The 22,966-nt window shown below is 33.5% G+C and overlaps 1 protein-coding gene and 1 long non-coding RNA gene across 2 annotated transcripts; one reads left to right on the top strand and one right to left on the bottom strand.

The window, feature by feature from the left end:
- The first annotated feature begins 10,895 nt into the window (after positions 1 to 10,895).
- LOC120089052 (benzyl alcohol O-benzoyltransferase-like) lies at positions 10,896 to 12,523 on the top strand. The gene is made up of 2 exons (XM_039046482.2): positions 10,896 to 11,365; positions 11,581 to 12,523. The coding sequence occupies exons 1-2, from the start codon at positions 10,913 to 10,915 to the stop codon at positions 12,517 to 12,519; spliced, it is 1,392 nt and encodes a 463-aa protein (XP_038902410.2). The 5' UTR covers positions 10,896 to 10,912; the 3' UTR covers positions 12,520 to 12,523.
- A 4,522-nt stretch (positions 12,524 to 17,045) lies between these two features.
- On the bottom strand, positions 17,046 to 22,652 carry LOC120088825 (uncharacterized). Its single transcript, XR_005485044.2, has 2 exons — positions 22,471 to 22,652; positions 17,046 to 17,448 (listed from the first exon to the last, which is right to left on the bottom strand). It is a non-coding gene; the product is annotated as an uncharacterized LOC120088825 (long non-coding RNA).
- Positions 22,653 to 22,966: the final 314 nt, after the last annotated feature.

Here is a 22,966-nt window from a genome sequence, read left to right as displayed (position 1 = left end):
GGGTCTGTAGTATAGGGAAACCTTATCCCGGTAACACTATGGATATGACCTAATTTGTTTATGATACAAACGCAATGATCCAGCACGTTTGTGTAGTTGACATGCAGGTGGAGGTATTTTATGCTATTAGTTTGCATAAGACTAGACCCCGAAATAGTAACCACTAATGTAACACCGTTAACTAGTTAAGTTCCTATTTCAATAGGATGACCTAGCCAACTTAGTTTCAATAGGATGGTCAGTTCACCGACCTTGCCTACCATTTTGGGGACAAGACCGAGTGGCGAGCTGAGAACATAATAATACAAGATGAAATTCATTCCTTCTTATCTAAAAGATAAGTAGATGAATGTTCCCTTAAGTGGTGTCTTTGGAACTTAAACAAAGGCCCTACCCTCTCATTGGCCCGAGAGGGGTTTCTGTTTATTGGTTGGACCATAAATAGGTTATTCATTAGAGAAGCATTGATACTTAAGGAGTCAGAGGTAATCTAAGGGTAAAACAGTAATTTGACACAGTTAGAGTTATGTAGACTCGTGAAGGACTAACTTGTTGTTGTTGGTTTATATCCATGGACACAGAAATATAAATGTAGTGAGAAAAATGCAACTGTAAATCTTTACTGGAGTGTACACATTGTGTAGGTCTTTAGTGGAGTGATCTACAGATCCATTAGTTCACCTTGCAAGCTCACTAGAGGATATTTAAGAGAGATGATTTGAATTGTTAAAATTAATTTGAGAAAATCATATATTAATGTGATTAATATATATTTGATTATGGATATGTTCTATAATTCAAATTAAATTGGAAAGTAATATTTGAATAAGATTCAATTAATTAATTCAAAAGAATTGGATTCACAAGTATTAATTAATAGAGATGTATTGCACATATACATACATTATTTATGATAATTAAATATATACATTGAATTTAATTTAATGTATAAATAGTTATTTAACTAATATGCAAATAAAATTAAATAAGTATTATTTAATTAATTAATCGTGGAAAAGAAAATTAGGAAAAGGGCTATTAAAAGGGCTTGGTCCTTCTCTATGTAATGACCTCCCTATGGCCCCTTTGGGAGACACTAATACAGAGACTGACAATACATAACATACATGTATTATTGTGCAAAATTTTTCCTAAGCCATAAAGAGAATCCTCTCTACTCTTCAAAACCCTTTTCTCCTCTCCCTCTCTCAACAGTTGGATATCACCTATCCCTCTATTGGAATCCTAGGAAATAATGAGGTTAGTCTTGTAGTAGTATTCGAGATTGTTCAAGAAATCATCAAGATCGTTGGAGGAGTTGTTCGTTGGAACATCGAGAGGATTGTTCGTAAAGCTTGAGAATCTACAAAGGTAAGAATAATTCTAATCTTTTCAAAAAGCACGCTGATTTACATGTTTATAATATGTTTTGATACAATGAATTTATTTATGTAAAAGTCGAATTGCGGGATGCAACGCGTTCTCACACAAACGCTTTCACTGTGGGATTTGATCCCTTCAACTTTAATCAACCTTGACTTAAAATCGTATCAAATGAATTAATTAGATGATAGAAATTAATTTGTTCATCTAGCTTAATCCCTAAAGCATAATGCGATTAAACCACTTAGGTTAATATGGATTCATCTAATGTAATTGGGCTAACAACGAAATTAGAAAGATTGATTAGGATTCTAATCAATTTGGCTAGCTTAAGCATGAGATTTGATTTAGAGATCAATGATCAATTTAACTAACTTGGAAACATAATATCAAAGTCCAAGCTAGATCTTTTCATTATTGAAATTAAAAAATCTCCCTCTCTTATTCTCATTTTATTTTCATGTGAATTTATTTTCCATTGCATCAATTCCAAACAACAACCCCCGTCAGTTATTTTAAGTCGTCAAGCAATGCTTGAAGACAGAAAGCTCGCTTTTGCTGCAAAACAGGGCAACGTTGAAATGCTCCTCACAACGTTGTAGTGCTCCGAAATTTGACGTGATTCATCCCGCGTGCACGCCTCACGCAACGTAGAGTCAAGGATCAGTGTCACGTCTCAAGCGCAAAGTTCTTTGCTTTTTTGTGATTTGGGATTGCAATGTTGACCCCAGTATCATGACGCTACCCACAACACTATTATAATTCATAGTGTTATAGTGTACAAACTATAATAACCAACTCTGCACCCCAACAACTCCACGAATTTTGATCTAGTCCATTGTTCGTATAGTTACTATTTGATACGATCTTTCATGTAATAAAACTATACGATTGTTTAGTCAATAGCGCGTGTACACGATCGTTTAGAAAAACACTTAAAGCTGTCGTATAGGCTCTTGTGAACTAAATGATAGATAGTGTAGTTGATATCAAGCGATTGTTCGAATCTATTCCAATAGTTGAAAAAGGAGGGAGAACGATTTTGATCGAAGTTGGAATTTCTCTCTATATCAATTAATCTCTATGGTAATTTTATTTCCTACTTAGTTTAGATTTTGAGTTCTTTTTGGATTATAATCAATAATTTGTAATTCTTCATGAATTTGTCTATGAATTTGTGAAGTATTGAATCTTGTTTCTATTTCAAGAGTTCTTGCAATTCTTCTGAGTTTTCTACTTGTCTTTATCATTAGCAATCTAATTTGAACACTCTTGAATCCATTTTTAATTCTTGAAGCATGTTGAATGATCTATATCATGAACATGTTTAATTTAGATGCTTGGTTTTGTCACACTCATGATTGAATGTGTTGCTTTTAACGTGTTCATAGAATGTCTAACAAAGATCTAAGAGAGGCATTAGTAATTGTCTGTTTAATGGCTATCCTAGGATGTACTAAGTACTAAATTTGAAGAAAATTCGGTTAATTGAGTAAGATATCTTAACAATTAATCGGCACAATTGAATCTTAGAACTTATTGTGCATGTTTTCTCTTCTATATGGCCGCTATCGAACCCAATAGAGGTAGAAGCATATAGATTGATTAGGGTTAGGGCTATCCTACCTTAATTGTTGATTCAGACGCTTTCTTGACTAGGTAAATGCTAGTTGTCCGCCTTTTTAGAGACTAGTTTAACATAATTAAGTAGTTGCGAGCTTAATCCGATTGTGAATTAAATTTGTAAAATTCAATGATAAGAATTGCATTGAATGTCTAACTTGGATTAGAAGCAAGATTGTTGTAAATTTGTTTACAATTATCCTTTATCTTTTGATTTTTAGCATATTTCTTGTCTTAATAAAAAATCTTGTTTTATAGCTTTCATAGTTAAGCTTGGTTAAGGAAAAGATTAAATAATATTTCCATGTGGATTGACCTCTTACTTCCATTTTAACTACGAGTAGTTTAGGTTGTTGTTCAAGTTTTATAAATATGGTTTGTTTCGAGTTAGGTAGAACTAACGATATCTAATTAACTCTGAACAGTATCATTGAAGCTTCAGTCTATAGGTCATAAGGTCTCTTCGTTAGCTCAATGAGGACGGATTTGAATCAAAAAAATTTGGTTTGATTTGAATTGTTCAAATTAATTTAAGGGAATTAATTGTAAAAGATATAGTTAAATAATGTATATTGATACATTATGTAATATAATGTATGTTGATACATTTTCATGAGAGAAATAAATAATTGAATATGATTCAAATATTAATTATATGAATGTGATTCATAAAACTGTAGGTTAAAATTAATACGAATGTGATTCATATTAGTACCTTAGGTTATTTGAGAGAATAATAAACTATGGTTTATGTTATATGTGATATAACATATAGTTTGTATATATATTAAGTGGATAATATATATATATATATATATTAAACTCAAATATTTGAATTTGAATTTAATAAAATTAAGGAGAGGGAGTTGTAACTCTATCACCCATTTTTTCTCTCTCTCAAAATCTCATGTAACAAACTGGATGAAGGGAGAGAATGGTTCTCTCTCGTTCTCTCTCTGGGTTCTCTGGTTCTATGTGTTATGTAAATAAGTTTTTACAGAGAAGAAAATTTCTCTCAATTCTCTTTTCCTTCCCTCATGCCAATTTTAAGTGCAAGCTCACAACTCTACATGATTCTCGTCCCTGAGAATAATGGGAAAGACCCCATGGTGGTGCTCAGTTGTGGTGTTCGTGAGATCGGGAGAAGATGACATGAATTGGAAAGGAATACAAAGAATTGGTCTTCAAAGGTATGTGGTTCCATTTAAATCTTTCTTCTCTGTTTGATTAATACAGTAGATAGCATGCTTAATTTAATATTGTTTATCATTTCCGTCTCTCTATATTTTTCTATTCTGTAAAACAAAATATAAAGATTGATGCGTTCAATTGCTTCTGTTGTGGGGAATTCCAATCCCTTCAGCAAACAACGCAAAATGAGCACATCCGTATTGAAGACTGATAACGGGCAGAAATGCACGTTATTACAGTGCTAAGTTATAAAACAATGCAAGATTGCGATGATAAAAATATATAATATTGCGTCAAAAAGCATTAAGTTCACAATATTGCAATCACATGCGTCCATTGCATTAAAACAGTTAACTTATGTATTTTTGTGCAGAATATGCATTGATGCAAGGTGGAAAATGCGATTCAAAGAAATCAATGATCGAATGCATTAAGAGATTGTGTTGACGCAAGATTTTACGATCATTTGCGCTCGCGAATATCTACTCAAAAAGGTTGCCGCATAGAGCTGGCGCATCATGGTGGGCGCATCTGGGTGAAAAGCGTAATAAATCACAATGGGACAGAAAGCTGATGACGATCGATTCTGAATTAAGTTGACTAGCCGTTAACAACCTATTGTAGCAAGTACACTCAACTTTTCGATGACAAATATTCGGTGCATCAGATAGAGAAGTAATGTCATCCCATCAGTGCAATCATAAGAGAGAAGAAGTCTTTCACCCCAAAGCTCTATAAGTACCAAAGACTATATTCAGTGAAGGAGTTCAATCAATTCGGTCAGTTCGATAATTCTCTCCATAGATAGAAGTAGCCTTATTCATAGTTTTCTTATACTTAGAAGATGGAGCGAGATAAGGGAAGAGACACCGGAAGATCGCCCTGGTAAGCTCGAGAGAGAACCCAAGAGGCGTGGAAAAATAGAGAGATGGCCGACTCTTGCGAGAGTAAGATTATCTTTCGAGTAGAGTAGAGAAGAACAATGTAAAAGCCGTGGGAAGCAAGAAATTGCTACCATGCTCTTTATTCTTATTCTGCATTGTTATTTTGTATTTCGATTATATATCTATAAAATGGAACTTGCTTATCTACATTTGTTCACTTTCTATAAAGGATGCATGAGTAGTTAAATCTATCGAATGAGTTGAGAAGAACATAGCTAATATGACCTAGAATCTTCATTGCATGCGATCATCTTGTCTTATGTTGTGTCCAACACCCTTTAGAGCTACTCGAGAGAGAGTCTAAAGAAAGAACCTAAGTATTGAGAGAGCTAGGTTAGAATTTAGACTCAAGAGAGCAAGATTATATCTGTATAAGCAAGAGATAGAGACTTGGAGATAAGCTCTATTTGCCAACATGTATCGCATGTACCCTAGAGATAGGTTATGGTATTATGTGGTCGCCTTGTATGTGTGTGTGTCAATTGTCATCACATAGACAAGAATAGAGGCTTATGTGTAGGTCCTATAGACATCATCGCATATATCTCATGCATTATAGAACTAGAAGGTGTAGCATTTGTATTGAGAGATGATTTGCTATTGTATGTGTGTAGCATGATCGCATAACATGAACGCAATCCTAGGAAGTGTTAGCTAAACCCGTTCTCAACCCCTTCCCCTGCATATTCATTGCATCTTCCATATTATTAACTATTTTCTCAATTCTGCCGCATACATTTTATACTGTAAACACGAAACCAACAAACTCTTTGATTTGTTGGTTACCGCAAAGTGAGCTCGAAATTATCATCGCATATTATTTTCCTTAGTCCCTGAGTTCAACCCATGGGCTTACCAGGAAACTCAGTAGGATTTATACTTGGGTCCTGCGGAGAAAACTTATTTGCATAACACATTTTCCACCAACGTAATCCTTCCATTATTTCATCGCATAAAATAATGCATCAAAGACACATCAGAAGAAGAATCTAAAGAAGAAAAGTCTTAAGAAGAAGTGCAACCAATGGCCGAGCAAGAGAAGACCCTTAGAAATATCGTCGCCCCTAACACCACACGACAACCGGTATGCATGAAGTACCTCTAGACGACAGGTACATTTGAACTAGAATCTAGTTTAGTTTACATACTTCCTTTATTTCTGGATTTGTAGGTAAAGACTCGCATAAAGACCTTAAAGAGTTTCATCTCGTGTATTGAAGTATGAGGCCAAATGGAGCGACCCAAGAGCAGATAAACGTGAGGAAATTTCTCTTTTCTTTGAAGAGAGATGCCAAAGATTGGCTATATATTCTACTGTCTAGGAGTATCATCTAATGGTAAAAGATGCAATAAAAGTTTATGGAGAAGTTCTTTCCCACCTCACATACTAAGAGACACTAGAAATAAATTTATAGCATCTTGTAATATGTCGCAGAGACAGTTCATAAGTACTAAGAGCGCTTCAAGTGGATATGCGCCAAATTTCCACATCATCTAATTTTGGATCAGTTAATGATCCAATACTTTTATGAGGGACTATTTCAAAATGATAAGAATAAGTCAATATTGTCGTAGAGGGAGCTCTAGTCAATAAAACTCCAATAGAAGCAAAGAAACTCATAACGACCACGACGACTAACTCCCAACAATTTGGAACCCATTCATTAGTCAGTGTGAAATTTTCATTTGAGGTAGGTGATCTTAAGAATGAAATATTTTATTTGTTTGTTGTTGTAAAACATATGGCCCTGGATAGGAACAAATCCACCTTGGTATGCCAAGTGTGCTCAATGACTTTCCATACATTCCATGTTTGTCCACACGTCAAGCAATAGACGTTAGGGGAGGTAAACTGTGCTGGTAACCAACCAAAGAGACAACATTACAATTACAATAGATGGGGAAATCAAGGACCACCTCAATAGAGCAGCTAAAGAGCACCATTAAAAGACATGATGAAGAGCTTGGCAGAATCAACTATGCAGCTTAAGCGTAGCTTCAAGCTATTTAAGCAGACGATCGCCATGCATATGTAGAGCATGACTAATTAGATTTCTTAGTTTGCTACATTGGTAAGTAGATTACACAGGCATACAGGGAGGCTTTCTTCCGAACTTGAGCCCAATGTGTGCAATGTCAGCATAATTATGACAGTGTGCTATAGTAAAGTCTCCTATGCTTTTGCCTTTGAACTAATGGATGAGCCAGAAGAGCTTGAGCATGAAGAAAAAAACGAAAAAATAATTGCCAATTAGACTGCTACATGAGAGGTACATTTTGATCATTCATTGAATCTTAACACTTATGTTCCTGTTGTACCCTTCCTTGGTAGGTTAGCTATTGTTAAAGGAGTTTCAAATAAGGATAAGGTGTAAGTGGCCAAGTCTTCTGAGAGCAACAAAAGGCCTATCGGAAAGTGCAAGAGGTCGTGGGTTAAGGTTGAAGACAAGCCCAAAAGTGAAGAAAGTATCTGCTCAGGTAACTTACCACCTAAATTTTATGATCCCGATACATTTTCTTTGCCCTATCTAATAAGTAGATAAAATTTGAGCATGTAATGCTAGACTTAGGATCGACTATTAATATCATGCCTGCATCTATGTACTCTGAACTTTGATCACATTTCCTGTATCATACTGGTATTTTAGTTCAGTTGGCAGATTGTTACTTAGTTGGACCTCTTGGAATGATAAAAGGTATCTTAGTTTGAAAGAAAGCATATATGATTTTTAGGCTAATTTTGAAAATTTTGAATCCCTTCTCTCATGCATCTTTAGTTCTTTATCCATCTAAATTACCTCTTGCTTGCTTAGAATTACATTACGAGGCTATAGGTTTGTTGTCACTCTGAAAGGGTCCACTAGTTAGAGAATGTCTTGCATAAAAGATGATAATGTGATACTAAGAGTGAAATATGCGAGATATATTCCTGCTAAAAAGAAAAGAAGAGAAAGAGTCAATTGACAAGAAAAAAAAAAAACTATACGTGCTAAAAAGAATATCAAAAGAAATAAGATAAGAAAATAAACTTGTAATATGTATGCATGACTAGAAGTAAAAGGAGTTGCCTTCTGTTTTTGTTGTGACCAGTTAGAACACCTAGGAGAAAAGAGTGGGTACAGTTCCCTACAGTGGAAGTGTGAAAACTAGTGTCCCTATGTAAAAGAAATGCAAGTTTAGGACTCTTGTATGTGTTTTTCCGCACTGTAATTGATATAATACTGCTTGGTGTATTTTAATGTTTGATGGTTTGTGCTCAAGCAAGAGTAGGGAAAAACGATCTGAGACTTTATAAATCTATTCCATGATACTTGTGCTTAAAATAGATGACTTTGAACTTATTCATGCATTAGAAGATGTTAAATGAAATTCCAATTTTATCTTAGAATTGATTAAATGCTTTTCAATGGCTTGATTGATTGTGAGCATGATTTTAGTTGACTGTTAAGGCTGGAGTAGAGAATTTGGAAACTTAGCAAGTTAATCTTTATGTGATTGTATGTTTTACGTTACTTGAGGATGATAGAATCAAGTTGTAGGTAATTTGGTAGCGTCTAAAATGTATTATTGCTCTATTCTTAATTTGGGGTCGTTGCTTTATCAAATATTCTTAATTGATGATTTTATAAATATCGGGTATCTAAAAGGTAGAATGAAGTGTTAGGAGCAAAGCAGTGCTAAAACGAACCAAATTCTCAATTGCATCAAGGGAGGAAGAAAGCATGAAAATTATGAAAATGTCCTTGAGGAGTGTCATAGTGTAGCGGCACCATGCTCGATGCGTTTTCCCGAGAGCTTCAAAATTGTGAAATTGAGGAAGGGTGGCGATATTGTCCTATGGTGCCACGACCCTTCGAACTCTGTTGGTGCGCGTGTGTCCACATCGAAGTTGCACAACATTGTTCTTTGACAAGGGGTTTCCCAACCCCTCAACGTTGTGGCGCTGCACCCTAGTGTCACGACACTTGCTCGAGTTTATAAAAGCAAAGTTAGCCGGATTTAACGGGGGATCACGCCGTTTTTCCTTTTCCAGCCCTATATTCTTCTCCTTCCGCCATGAACAATTTATTCTTTTCCATTCTTATCATCTTGAATCTTAATTTCTAGTATTTTGAGGATGATTAGAGAAAACGTAACTCTTCTAGCTTGGATTTGATTGTTTTCCCATTGTTAATTTAATTGTGAGACTTGTTCTTCATCCAACATTATTGTTCATATTCTCTTGTTTATGGGTTTTAATCTGATTGTACTGTTATGAATAGTTGACAATCAATGCTTGAATGTTGCTTTTCTGTGCTTTAGATTTATCATTGATTAAGGTAATAAATCAATTAGAAGCAAAGAGTAAGATTAACATGAGTCGACCATCAATGGGTATTGCTTTAATCAACCATGACTTAAAACTTTAGATTTACAAATCTCTTTCTCTTATTCTAAATTTATTTTCATCCAAATTTTTTTTCCATTGCAAGGATTTCAAACAACAAACCCGCCCTTCGGTTGCTATACTATAAGCTTTTCGATTAAAAAAACTTCGTGGCTCTCTATGGTTTGACTTCGTACTTCATTTTACTACTTATTAGAGAGCAAGACTTGAAATTTTATTTGATTTGGGCCAAAAGGTGTTTACCACGCCCTTTCGACACCGATTAGAATTCTCATTTAAACAATTATTTTAAATATGTTTGTTATTATATTTATAAAGCATAAAACTAGTTTTAGTTCTCAACTAAATGTTATGTTAATTAATTTATGAACATTTTTATGTTAAAAAATTTGTAGATTTTTTTTTTTAATATTATATGTTTGATAATACATCACATAATTCATATTTTTATTAGAAATAAACAACTGAGTTAAAAAACAAGACATACTATATTTTAACCGTTTTACTATTTATTTAATCTAATTATGCATTTAAAAATTTTAAATTTTAAATTTATTACATTGAAAACATAAAATGTTAATTTTCGAGTTTACAGTATTTGGATCATAAAATCTAAAAAATAGTTATCAAATATAGAATTTAGATTGTCTATCAAATACATATTTGTTGAATTTAATAAATCTGATAACATAAAACAAAATCCAAATCGTTAACCAAATATTCCCATTAATTTATTGCTTGAGTTAATTAATGGACAGAATATTAATTAAAAGCAAAAAAAGTGTTAATGAAAAATAATTCCTATTATGTTCTCAATAATAGAATATTTAAAGGAAGAGACAAATTTTTAATAATTACACATAGATATAGAGAGCTAGTTATTGCAATTGATTATTATTCTTTTAAATGTGCTAGATTCAAAATGTTGAGATATCAATTTAGTGAAAATGTTGATAGAAATATCTATAAAATATTGACGTCTATAAATATTTATAGAAAAAAATTAGACAAGAAAGTTCAAATTAATAAACATTTTACATCATTTAAATAAATTTAAATAATTTTATTTATATTGTATTTATATAATGACATTTTGTTACTTCCTATCTAGGTTTTACTCTCAATTATTATTTCAATGTTGAAACCCTGGACATGTGGAAATATCGACTAAAAAAAAGAAATATTAGGTCTCTTAAATAATTAAAAGATACCCATTCAAATTTGTGACATAAAGGGACTAGAATGTTAGAAAAATGCAAAAAAGAAACAAAACCAAATGTTGGAAGATAATTAATTTCCATTCTTATATAAATAACACACTCTTCCTTCAATATCTGTACATTATATCTATGCATTTAAGGAATTTTTTTTGTGTAATAGAGAAATGTGGTCGAGCAGAACATGTCTTGTGTTCAAAGTAGAAAGATGTGAACCACAATTCGTTTTCCCGGCTAAACCAACACCCCATGAGTATAAACAACTTTCTGATATTGATGATCAAGAAAGCTTAAGATTTCAACAACCAATAATACAATTCTATGAATATAATCAAAGCATGGAAGGGAGAGACCCAGTGAAGGTGATAAAAGAGGCAGTTTCAAAGTCATTAGTTTTTTACTATCCTTTTGCAGGCAGAGTTCGAGAAGGGTTGGGTAGGAAGCTGTATGTAGAGTGCACAGGTGAAGGAATCTTGTTCATTGAGGCAAATGCAGATGTGAGTCTAGACCAGTTTCAAGATTCTTCTTCTCTTCAACCTCCATTTCCATGCATGGATCAACTTCTTTATCATGTTCCAAATTCTGATGGGATTCTTGATTCCCCTTTATTGCTCATCCAGGTATGCTTCATCCCTTTATTCCATAAATTAATTTAGTATAAGAAATGGGGGTAGAGGGGATTCATGCTCGACCTAAATAAAGTAGTATATATGTCAATTATCGTTGAAGTATAGAATTAGTTTAGTACGTAGTTAAATTAACTAAATTATGATAGTTTAGTACGTAGTTAAATTAACTAAATTATGATCGATTTCAATAATTATGGAATGTGTAGGTGACCCGACTCAAATGCGGTGGTTTTATCTTTGCGATGCGTTTTAATCATACAATGTGTGATGGCTATGGTATTGTCCAATTCATGACAGCCGTAGCCGAAATGGCTCATGGGGCTCACACTCCATCTGTTCTTCCGGTATGGGAAAGGACTCTCTTAAATTCGAGGGATATTCCAATAATCACTTACCTACCCCATGAATATGATCAAGTTGGAGACACAAATGCTACCAAAATTTCCGTCAATGACATTGTTCAGCGCTCCTTCTTCTTTGGCCCAACTGAAATATCCACCATTCGAGAAACCTTACCTATTCACCTTCGCCATTGTTCCTCCTTTGAGCTCCTCTCAGCCTACATTTGGCGCCTCCGTACCATATCCCTTCAATTTAGCCCAAATGAGGAAGTGCGTTTTCTTTGTCTTGTGAATCTACGCTTCAAGTTCAACTCTTTGCCATCTGGATACTATGGCAATGCGTTTGCTTTCCCTGCAGCATTTACCACAGCTGGAAAACTTTGCCAGAATCCCCTAGGTTATGCTATAGAATTGGTTAAGAAAGCTAAGGCAGAAATGACAGAGGAGTACATTAAGTCTGTGGCAGATCTTATGGTTATCAAAGGACGACCCCATTGCACTGCTATTGGGTCGTTTCTTGTGTCAGACTTGAAAAAAATTGGGTTTGGAGAGGTGGACTTTGGATGGGGAAAGGCCATTTATGGTGGACCTGCAATGGAAGGAGTTGGAATGGTCCCTGGTTTGATAAGCTTCTTTGTACCATTCAATAATAGAGTAGGAGAGAACGGAATATTGGTGCCTATTTGCTTACCAACTCTAGCCATGGAAAGATTTGTGATAGAACTTAATACCATCTCGAAGGTTAAACAACCAATTGGATTTGAAAATCATAAACTACTTAAAAATATCAAATCTGCACTTTAATAGAACAAAAGATGAGTATATTTTGTATTGAATATTTTACAAGCAAGTCTTGGTTTATAAAAAGTATTTATGTTTGAAACATAAATGATAATATTTGAAATAACTTATAAATAAGATATTGTGATATATATTGTATTAACTTTCTTTTGTGTTTCTTCTATAAATTTTTACTATATGTTCAAATTTTCACATGTAAGCTTTAAAGTTTTGTTTATAAATATAAAATCTTCACACCCAAGTGCAACTACCATACTGTCTACCAAGTAAATAAAATGCAGAGTACTTTAAGTATTGAGTATCAAAAGTATTGGGTTGTATATCATTAAACTCGCAATTTGTAATCTTCAAATATATTCTATTTGCAATATAGTTGTTATTGAGGTTTATCCAAGAAAAGTTGTTATTGAACATGTAAATTATACTTGTAACAACCTAAATTCAATAAACTAACGAACCCTTTGCTATAGCATGAATACTTGATTTTATGTAAAGACATAAAAGTGGATCAGGTTTGAGTATATTGCCAAAACGGTCTATAAGTATAATAATAAGGTTGGGTACCTTAACTTAGGGACACTATCACTACAAGAAAATTCATTTTCAATGATAAATTTTTAGTGACGCAAGAAAAAATTGTTGCTAAATGGTAATTTACAGTGACATAATAGAAAACATGTTGAATATTATTTTTAGCGACAAAATTTATATCAGTGCCATTGAAACAATTTGTGACGCACAAACCAACAGAACTAAACATTAAAATTCTTTAGCAATATAATACATTGTCATTAAAGGGTTATTCAAAAAATATAATTGAAAAAAAAATCAATTCTTTTCATTTTTCCCTCCCTTCTCTGTCCTTTCCAAACTTTCATCCACATTTTTTCCCTCCCCCTTTCTCTCTTTTTTTTTTCTTTCTTTGATTTCCCTAAACCCCATTTTTTATTTCCCCAATCTCCTTCCCTTCTTCATTTCCTCTCCCGAAATCGAACCTCTGGCATCTCTGTCAACGTCACCTCCAAATTATTAGGTGAGTTTTCTCTCATCTCTATATTCCCCCCAACATTCCGGTCAGTCCTTCCTCTTAATCACACTCCCCGTCAGCCCCAAACCCCAAACCCCAAACCTCCCCCCAACCCCCCTAACATTCTGTCCTCCTCTTAGAGCAAACAATAGAGATCATAGAGATAATGTAGAAGATGAGATGCTAGAAATGATTCATGATTTGTATGGTCCAAATTTTGAAGAAACTAGAAGAGAATCGAATGCGGAAGATGGAACAAGTGGAATTTTTTCATGAAGTAGGAGTAATATCTACTGTGTCTAAAGTTTACTTCATTTAATTTCTTAGTGAAACTTATGCACATTAAGGTCCTTAATCGTTGGAGCGATAAATCATTTGATATGTTACTTGAATTATTAAATGAAGCCTTTCTAGATGGTGTAAAGCTACCTACCACATACTATGAGGCTAAGAAAAGACTACATAACCCCGATGAGATACAAATCAATCCACGTGTGCAAGTTTGATTGTGCTTTATTTTGGAAAGAGTATGCATAGCTTGATAATTGTCCACATCGTGAAGAGTCAATATATAGATTGAATGATAGAAAGGGGAAAAAAATTCTACATAAAGTGTTAAGATATTTTTCACTAAAGACAAGGTTGCAAAGATTATTTCTTTCAAAACATACTGCTGGGGATATGAGGTGACAAAAGGAGAAAAGGTTTGACGTTGAAGGAATACTTCGACATCCTGCCGATGCTGAGGATCGGAAGTATTTTAATAGCCAATATCCTTGTTTTACTACAGACTGTCGTAATGTCGGATACCCAATATCATTTTGATAGCCAACTTAGCCCAAATCAGGAAGTGCGTTTTCTTTGTCTCGTGAATCTACGTTTGAAGCTCAACCCTTTGCCATCTGGATATTATGGCAATGCATTTGCCTTTCCTGCAGCACTTACCACAGCTGGAAAACTTTGCCAGAATCCCCTAGATTATGCTATAGAATTTGTAGAGGAATATTTTGTCTGTAGCAGAACTTATGGCGATCAAAGGACGACCCCATTGGACTGCAATGGGTCGTTTCTTGTGTCAGACTTGGAAAAAAAAAACTGGGTTTGGAGAGATGAACTTCGGATGGGGGAAGGCCATTTATGGTGGACCTGCAATTGGAGGAGTTGGAATGGTCCCCTATTTAATAAGCTTCTTCATACCATTCAATAATAGAGTAGGAGAGAAAGGAATATTGGTGCCTATTTGCTTGCCTATTCTACCCATGGAAAGATTTGTGATTGAACTTGATGCCATCTTGAAGGTTAAACAACCAATATAATTGGAGTTGAAATCATAAACTAAATTACAAATATCAAATTTACTCTGTAATAGAATAAGTGATGAGTATATTTTATATGGAATATTTTACAAACAAATCTTAGAGCCCCTTCGAATTAACTAGAGGAAAAAGTCATTTCCAAAAAAATTATTTCTATTTGAACTCTTTTGATAAAAAGAGTTCAAAATGAACTTTGAATGATTTTTAAAAGCTATTTTGAGTGGTTGTCAAATACATCAATTGCTTTTTTCAAAATGACATATTTTCAAAATTAAATACTTCAAAAGTTAATCAAAACACATCCTTAGTTTATAAAAAGTTAAATAATTTTTAAAATTTAAATATTAATATTTTTTGTTTAATTTTATTTTTTATCTTTTTTCTTTTTCTCCAGTTTTTTTCTTTCCTTTCTTCCTTTTTTTATATATATATATATATTCTTTCCTTTTCTCTTTTCTTTTTTAATTTTATTTCCTTTCTTCGATTTTTTAAAAAAATTTAATTTTCTTTCCTTTCTCCAGTTTCTGCTTCCATCTCCTCAATCTCTGCATCTCTCCAAACATTATGTAATATATAAATACTATAAATGATATCATTTACATTGATAGCAATAGAAAATGTCAATGATAGTAGCTATCAATTATATCCTTTATGATTATCAATATAGAAGGATACCATTCTATACCTATATGCATACAAACACACTACATGTATCAACAAATTAATAAAAGGACTCCGATTATTTACAAACAAGTATAACATGATTTCAAATTGAAATAACAAAAAGCATCAAAACATTACCATTGATAGAAATATATCAACAATAGCCATTATTTGGCAATCATTGATAGAAACATATTAGTGATAGCAACTGATAGCCCATTTCTCAAATTGAAAGCTACAATTAATAGCAAAAAAATCACTAATAACAGTTTTCAATGATAGCAACTGATAGCACATTTCTCGAATTAAAAGCTATCACTAATTGTAGTTATCATTTTTTATTACTACTAGCAACTATCAGTTATATTCACATATAACAACATCACTGATAGCAACTATTAGTCATTGCAACTTATAGCACACTTTTGAAATTGAAAGTTACCATTGATAGCAGTATCACCAATTGCAGCAATCAGCGATAACAACTATAAACATTCTCAAGTAAAATGTATCTATCTCCTATAAATAACTTCATATCTCCCACTGCTTTAGCTGAAAAGACCTCTCTGGTCACTACCTTAAAGGTTTCTTCATCTTCTGTAAGTTGTCTCCATGAACTTGTTTCCTGAGAGAAAATACAGATATGAGTAGCGAAATCTAAAACTATTATCCAATGATTTAGGGTTCATTTTGTAAACAATAGATCGGCCAATGATGAGTCTTTCTCTTGAAATTTTCAATTTCATGTTTTGATTTTTCATGCCATGATTAATTTTTCTAAACATGCAACCTATTGATTATCTATTCTGTGTCTTGTTTTGATCTTCACTCTGTGACTTATTTTGTGTCTTTCTCTTGAAATTTTAAATTTCATGCCTTGTTTTGATTTTCCATGCCATATTTACTTTTTTTAAACATGCAACCTATTAATTCTTTGTTCTATGTCTTGTTTTGATTTTCACTCTGTGTTTTGTGTCTTTGTCTTGAAATTTTCAATTTCATGCTTTGTTTTGATTTTTCATGTCATTATTAACTTTTCTAAACATGCAACCTATTGATTCTTTGTTCTTTGTCTTGTTTTGATTTTCAATCTGTGTTCTATGTCTTTCTTTTGAAATTTTCAATTTCCACTACAAGAATTCTAGGCTTTAATGTCGATTGATAACCGACATTAAAGATAGTGATCGTTGGCATTTTCCAAGAATTTTACGTAGACCTCTTTGAGATAAATAGTCTTTGAGAATTTAACCGACTTTAAAGATAACCAACATTAAAGGGCTTTAATAACACTATCTTTAATGTCGTTTGTCAACCGACATTAAAGCTCTTTAATGTCGGGTTTAAAACCCATAATTATTGTCCAACTTTTTTTTCAATTATTATTTGTTTTTTGTAAATACTATGTCCACTTTTTTTTAATTATTGTCTGTGTATTCAATATAATTATTGTCCAATCCATTTTTAATGTCGGTCAAAAAGTTAAAAACGATATGTCCCTAAAACCAAGGTAATCAACCTGTCCATGCACAAAATAAATTCTTAATTGCTTTCACAAATCCATAATAATAAGTCACAAAAGAGGAATTGGATGATAATTTAACTCTAAAACCAAGGTAATCAACAAATTACCAAAACTCATAAGGGTTACATAGCAAAATTAAAATTTTGTTAGACCCAAACAACTTTTATTGGTATATCAAAAAAGAGTGAGAACTTACTTTTAAACTATAAAATACAAACCAAAACTTGCAAATTCCCCCCCCCCCCCCCCCCCCCCCCAAAAAAAAAACAAAACAAAACAAAAGAAAAGTGCACACACACTTGTTGCCATTATATAGTATTTTTCAAATTGTCTTTCAATTGCTCCTTCGTTATGTTCTCTCCACCATCCACCACAGATTTGATCAAAATCAAAGGCATGACTTCCTGCAAGCAGAGAAAAATAGGCAAACATATAATAAGAATTCAATTACCCCACACAAAGAATTTATGATATTCAAGCTACGGAGCTATGGGAAAATAACAAGGGAATTTATGATTTCGAGTCTTCATGGAAATTTGTAAAGAAGGCCAAGATATCATGTTCTATTATAAACAACCACACAGAAGCTTGAATCACATAATAAAAATTCAAAATATGCCAAAACCTAAGCATAAGCATACGAAAGGCGAAAGGAGGAAATTAGTATCTCCAACTAAAAAGTTTTACATTATCCATATAACTAAAAAGTAAAAAGCCCCCAAAGCAACACCAAACGGATACAATACAATACTTCAATCAAATGAAACCACAAAAAAGATCTCCAACTAAAAGATGTTATCGAGGGTCAATCCTAGATTATCCAAACAAGATTCCAAGACAAATTAGATTCAAATTGACGAAGAAGCACAATAAATGGTTAAACAAGAGATAACAATAGATTCGACGATGATAATGAAGAATTAACCTAACCCACAATTCATGAATAACCCACAAACTACCATAGTGCAACCGGATTCATTTAGACAAATAATGCATAAATATAAACTACCAAAGGATGCCTAATAAGTTCCACTACCATAAACCACTCAATGGAAGTCATAAACAACTAAGCTATGACTACCATAACTGCAGGATAGTCATATCATTCCAACACTGAATCTAATCCAACGATAACAGATTTGTAAAACCATACGCAGCATACACATTAACAAATGGTGAACGGATTTCGTTTTGTAAGTATTTGAAATCAGTGAAATTTCCTAATGGATTCGTATCTAATATATCACGATGTGTGAATGACAAAGATGGAAAAATATCGGGGCTGAAAACACACGATTGTCATGTATTGCTTCACAGACTACTCCCTATTGGTATTTGAGCATACCTACCGAAGAACGTATCCACTGCTATTGTTGAGTTGTGTACATTCTTTCGCGACTTATGTGCAAAGACAATATGTGTAAGTGATTTGAGCAGACTACAAGTAGACATCATAGTCATACTTTGTAAAGTGGAAAGAATATTCCCACCTGCCTTTTTCGATGTAATGGTACACCTTGCAGTTCATCTACTATATGAAACCAAAGTAGTGGACCCAGTTAGTTATAGTTGGATGTATCCTATTGAAAGAAGTTTACGAACATTCAAACAATTTGTACGGAACAAAGCATGTCCCGAGGGGTCTATAGCGGAAGCATATGCAATGAATGAATCATGGAATTTCTGCTCGTGATATCTAAATGGGATTGAAATGAGATTCAATAGAGATGAACGAAATGATGATAACATTCCCGATCACGAGATATTTGGTGAATTTGAATTATTTAGGCAATGGGTACGACCATTAGGGGCGTCAACTTTACGGACGCTATCAGCGGAGGAAAAGCGTATTGCTCATTGGTACATTCTCAACAATTGTAAAGAAAGACTATCACAAGTACGTTTCAAACTTTTTCCTTTTCTAAATTCTAGGGTATCTCCTTTGATATAACATTTAAATGATCAATTTTGTAGGCAACATTTGAGGTTAATTCGTCGTGAAGCTCAAAGCGCCTCTGATTTATATATAAAACATCAACGCAAATTTCCTGATTGGTTCAAATATCAGGTATACATAGTCATTTTGTAGGCAATAGTTGAGGGATGATTCATTTTTCGTAGTCATTTTTAATGTATAATTAATTATCAGATTCTACAACCGCGCAAGAGAGAAGATATCTCCGATGATTTCTTTTCACTTGCAATGGGACCTTCGTCTGAGGTGCGCTCTTACAATGGATGCATTGTTAATGGGGTACGATTTCACACTGTAGAGCGTGATGATCGTCGAGCTACACAAAATAGTGGAGTCCTAGTGGCCGGGGAGATTGTGAGAACACAAGTGTGGGTAACAATTTCTACGGTATTGTAGACGAAGTATTGGATTTCCAATATGCGAATAGAAGACGCGTTTTCTTGTTGAAGTGTAGATGGTTTGACACAGATAACAACAAAAGTAATAGGACACAAATTGATTAAGGATACAAATCGATCAATACATCACACTTTTGGTATGTCAATGAGCCTTTCATCTTTACTATCCAAGCACAACAAGTCTTTTACATTGATGACATCAAACATGGTAGCAATTGAAAAGTTGTTCAAGTAGTCCAAAATAAATGAATATGGGATGTATCGGAAGTGGATGATGTTGAAAACGCACAACTAGATTTACTAGAAATTGTTGGTGGCGTCCGAGTGGATGAAACCATTAAGGAGGTTAATTTATGCAGAGTTGACGTTGATCCTATAGTTGTGGAAAGACCAATTATTGTACATGGCGATCATGACTTCATAAACGATGATGATGAAGAACAATTATCTCCCAATAATAGTTCAAGTGCTGATGAATAATTTGAATTAGATTACGATGATGAGTAATGATGTATCTACTCAATTTTCTTTTTCTCTGGCTTACACGTATTTAATGTTAATTTAATATTGTTTTCTCTTTTTTGTGGTGGAGATAAACCATTTTGGGGACGAATTTGAGTTTTATGTTTGTTGGTCATTGTTTACTTGTTTTGTGTGTTTTTTATATTCGTGAGGTTCCATGTTTATCGTGGGGCATGGGTAGAGTTTCATTACACCCGTCTTGTCCTTGAACTTGGCTATTTTGTGTATTTATGAATGTTTACGAAGTTTAATGTGTTGTGGTTCTGGGAGGGGGGGAGGGTTGAGATAAACCATTTTGGGGACAAATTTGAGTTTTATGTGTGTTGGTCATTCTTGAGGCGTTTTTTGTGTTTTTGATGTTCGAGATGTTACATGTTTGTCGTAGGGGGTGGGTAGAGTTTCATCACCACCCGTATTGAAGTTTGAACGTGTTGTGGATGTTTATCGATATAACATTTCAATGTTTTTGTTTTATTGTAGAATGCTATTCGGAGATGAGCTGGGACAATTATTGAAGATATTGTGTTCGAGACATGTTTTAGATGTTGTTTTGATTTTATTTCTTTTATGTATTTTTGATATTAATGTTTATGAAATTCTAGTATCGACTTTGTTTGGATATTGTAATTTTTTATTTACTTGTTATAATATGGACTTCATTTTTGTTTTTTTAATTATATGAATCTTTATTTGATTTAATATGTTTTACAGGTTTTCAGATCAAATTTTAAAAAAATTACAAACTATATATTAAATTTTCATACTCCCCACGCATATAGGATCTCCCGACGCACTTTAAAACGGCGTCGGGAGTTATAGGGGAACTCCCGATACACATGTAGGGCATCGGGAGTTTTGAGAACTGTCGACGCCGTATATTAGAGTCGGGAGTTCTTGGAACTCCCGACACCCTATATGTGCGTCGGGAGTTCCCCCATAACTCCTGACGCCATTTTAAAATGCGTCGGGAGATCCTCTCCCTACGGATTTCTCCCGACCAAACTCTCGACAACCGTTTATTCGTCGGGAGAGGCTCTCTTGACGAATTTTCCACACTTTTTCGATGAAATGTGACGTCGGGAGAAGTCAGATTTCTTATAGTGTTGCATGTGTAAACCTGCATTATAAGTCTTTTGATCTTAAAAAAAATCACCAGTATTGCTAAGCATTGAGAGCCCTCAACCTTTCTCTTCCTTCTTTGTACAAAATAAATTTATTTTTGTTCAGCATTCAAACACAAGATAGAATCACCAACAAACAAATCAATTATGATCTCAACATCTTCTTTTCATTTAATAGGAAACTGCGCACAATATTAATAATACTTTAAAATGTAAAGAGAGTGATAAAGCATCAATCCGAACACGGGGGGAACTACTGAAAATATGGAAGCCTAAGAAATGGTTTTAAAAAAATGAATGGTGTTTGTATTTATGGTTTCTATGGAGATACATTAATTCCTCCCATTAAAAGAAAAAAGTATCCCATATAAAAATTTTATGGAAAGAGAACTTCCAAGAGATGATTGTAATTGTAATCTCGAAAAAAAACACTAGTAAAGAATTGAAACAAAAAAAAATGTTACGAGGTTTGCTCGATTAGGCCCAGAAACATGACTCAAAATAATATTTATAACATGAAACGAGCAACATAAGCAAGATTAGAATAATAGAGCCTTCTTCAACCTCAAACTTTAAATTGTGATAACCTGTTTGACGTCGTTACGTGTTAAAAACCTATTTGTGAAATCAATAAAAAAGGAAAACATAAAGAGTACGAAGCAAATAAACAACCTTTAAGCCTGAGCCATGCATACATCATCAAAAGTTGGAGATTCGAACTTTCATTTGAACTATACTCGGGTTGACAAATTGCAATGCCGAAAAAGTGCTACAACTTATACCTTCTAAAAACTATATTAAAAAATAATTCATGAATCATACCAAATTCATCTAATAGAACACCAGAAAAGTTAAACACATAAATGTCCAAATCCCACAAAACTAAAAAACACTCCAACAGTCACAAAAACTTTCTACTCCAGCCACAACAATCACCATATAATTAGCAAAATTCTTCAAAAAAAAAAAAAAAAAGAAAAAGAAAAAGAGGTCTCAACTTAGTTAAGGGTATTAATTTCTCCGCTAAGTTAAGACTCATTTCACCAAATACAGAGCAAGAAAAGGAAAATTGAAACTATATTCCATAGTCCATACAAGCATACAATAACACAACATCAAATTTCTTGCTACACACAACGAAAAGGCACAATCCAACTCAATATTTGCACTCCAAATAGGCCACAAAAACCAATCAAAGACACCCAACAAAGATCCAAACAGAACCCATTTCAGTTAATTCCCCAGAAACCTCCAAGGAACAAAGATTGAAAACAACAAAGACCCCCAACTGAAAATGAAAGAAGAGAAAGAAAATGAGGGTAAAACTGTAATAGAGGCATTGAATGGAAGAATAAACTGCAGAAATGGGAAGGGAAAAGGGAACCTAGAAAATGAGTTGCATAAATTCACCTTTAGGAAGAGGAAAGAGAAAAGTGGATCCACCCAATTTCCTTTTTCTCGAATTGAAAAAACAGAGAGACGAAGAAGAAGAAGAAGACAAATCGGATGGTTTGCATTTTGGAAGGGTTTCGCGTGGGTTGTGAGTGAATGAAAGGAAAAAGAAAATTGGGAGGGGGGGTGGAGGGAGGAGAAAATAGGTTTTGTCTTTTTTTTTTTTAAAAAAAGCGGATCTTTAATGTCGGTTTTAAACCGAGACATTAAAGGTATACCTACAATGTCGGTTTAAAACCAACATTAAAGATCCGTTTTTTTTTTAAAAAATAAAACTGACATTATACATCCAGTTTCACTTTTTCCAACAGATATTAAAGCCAAAATTCTTGTAGTGTTCATGTCTTGTTTTGATTTTCCATGCCATGATTAATTTTTCTAAATAATTGATTCTCTGTTTTTGTGTCTTGTTTTGATTTCCAATTTGTGTCTTGTTCTGTGTCTTTCTCTTGAA

Source organism: Benincasa hispida, chromosome 10, assembly GCF_027475165.1.
Source record: "Benincasa hispida cultivar pf3 chromosome 10, pf3_genome.v1.1, whole genome shotgun sequence".
Taxonomy (NCBI): domain Eukaryota; kingdom Viridiplantae; phylum Streptophyta; class Magnoliopsida; order Cucurbitales; family Cucurbitaceae; genus Benincasa; species Benincasa hispida.
Note: the sequence above shows the minus strand (reverse complement) of the source record. Positions and strands in the feature narration are given on the sequence as shown.

Coding starts and splice junctions, on each gene's coding strand:
- LOC120089052 (XM_039046482.2), top strand. CDS start 10,913: ATGTGGTCGAGCAGAACATGTCTTGTGTTCAAAGTAGAAAGATGTGAA. Junction 11,366..11,580: donor CCCCTTTATTGCTCATCCAG/GTATGCTTCATC, acceptor TGGAATGTGTAG/GTGACCCGACTCAAATGCGG.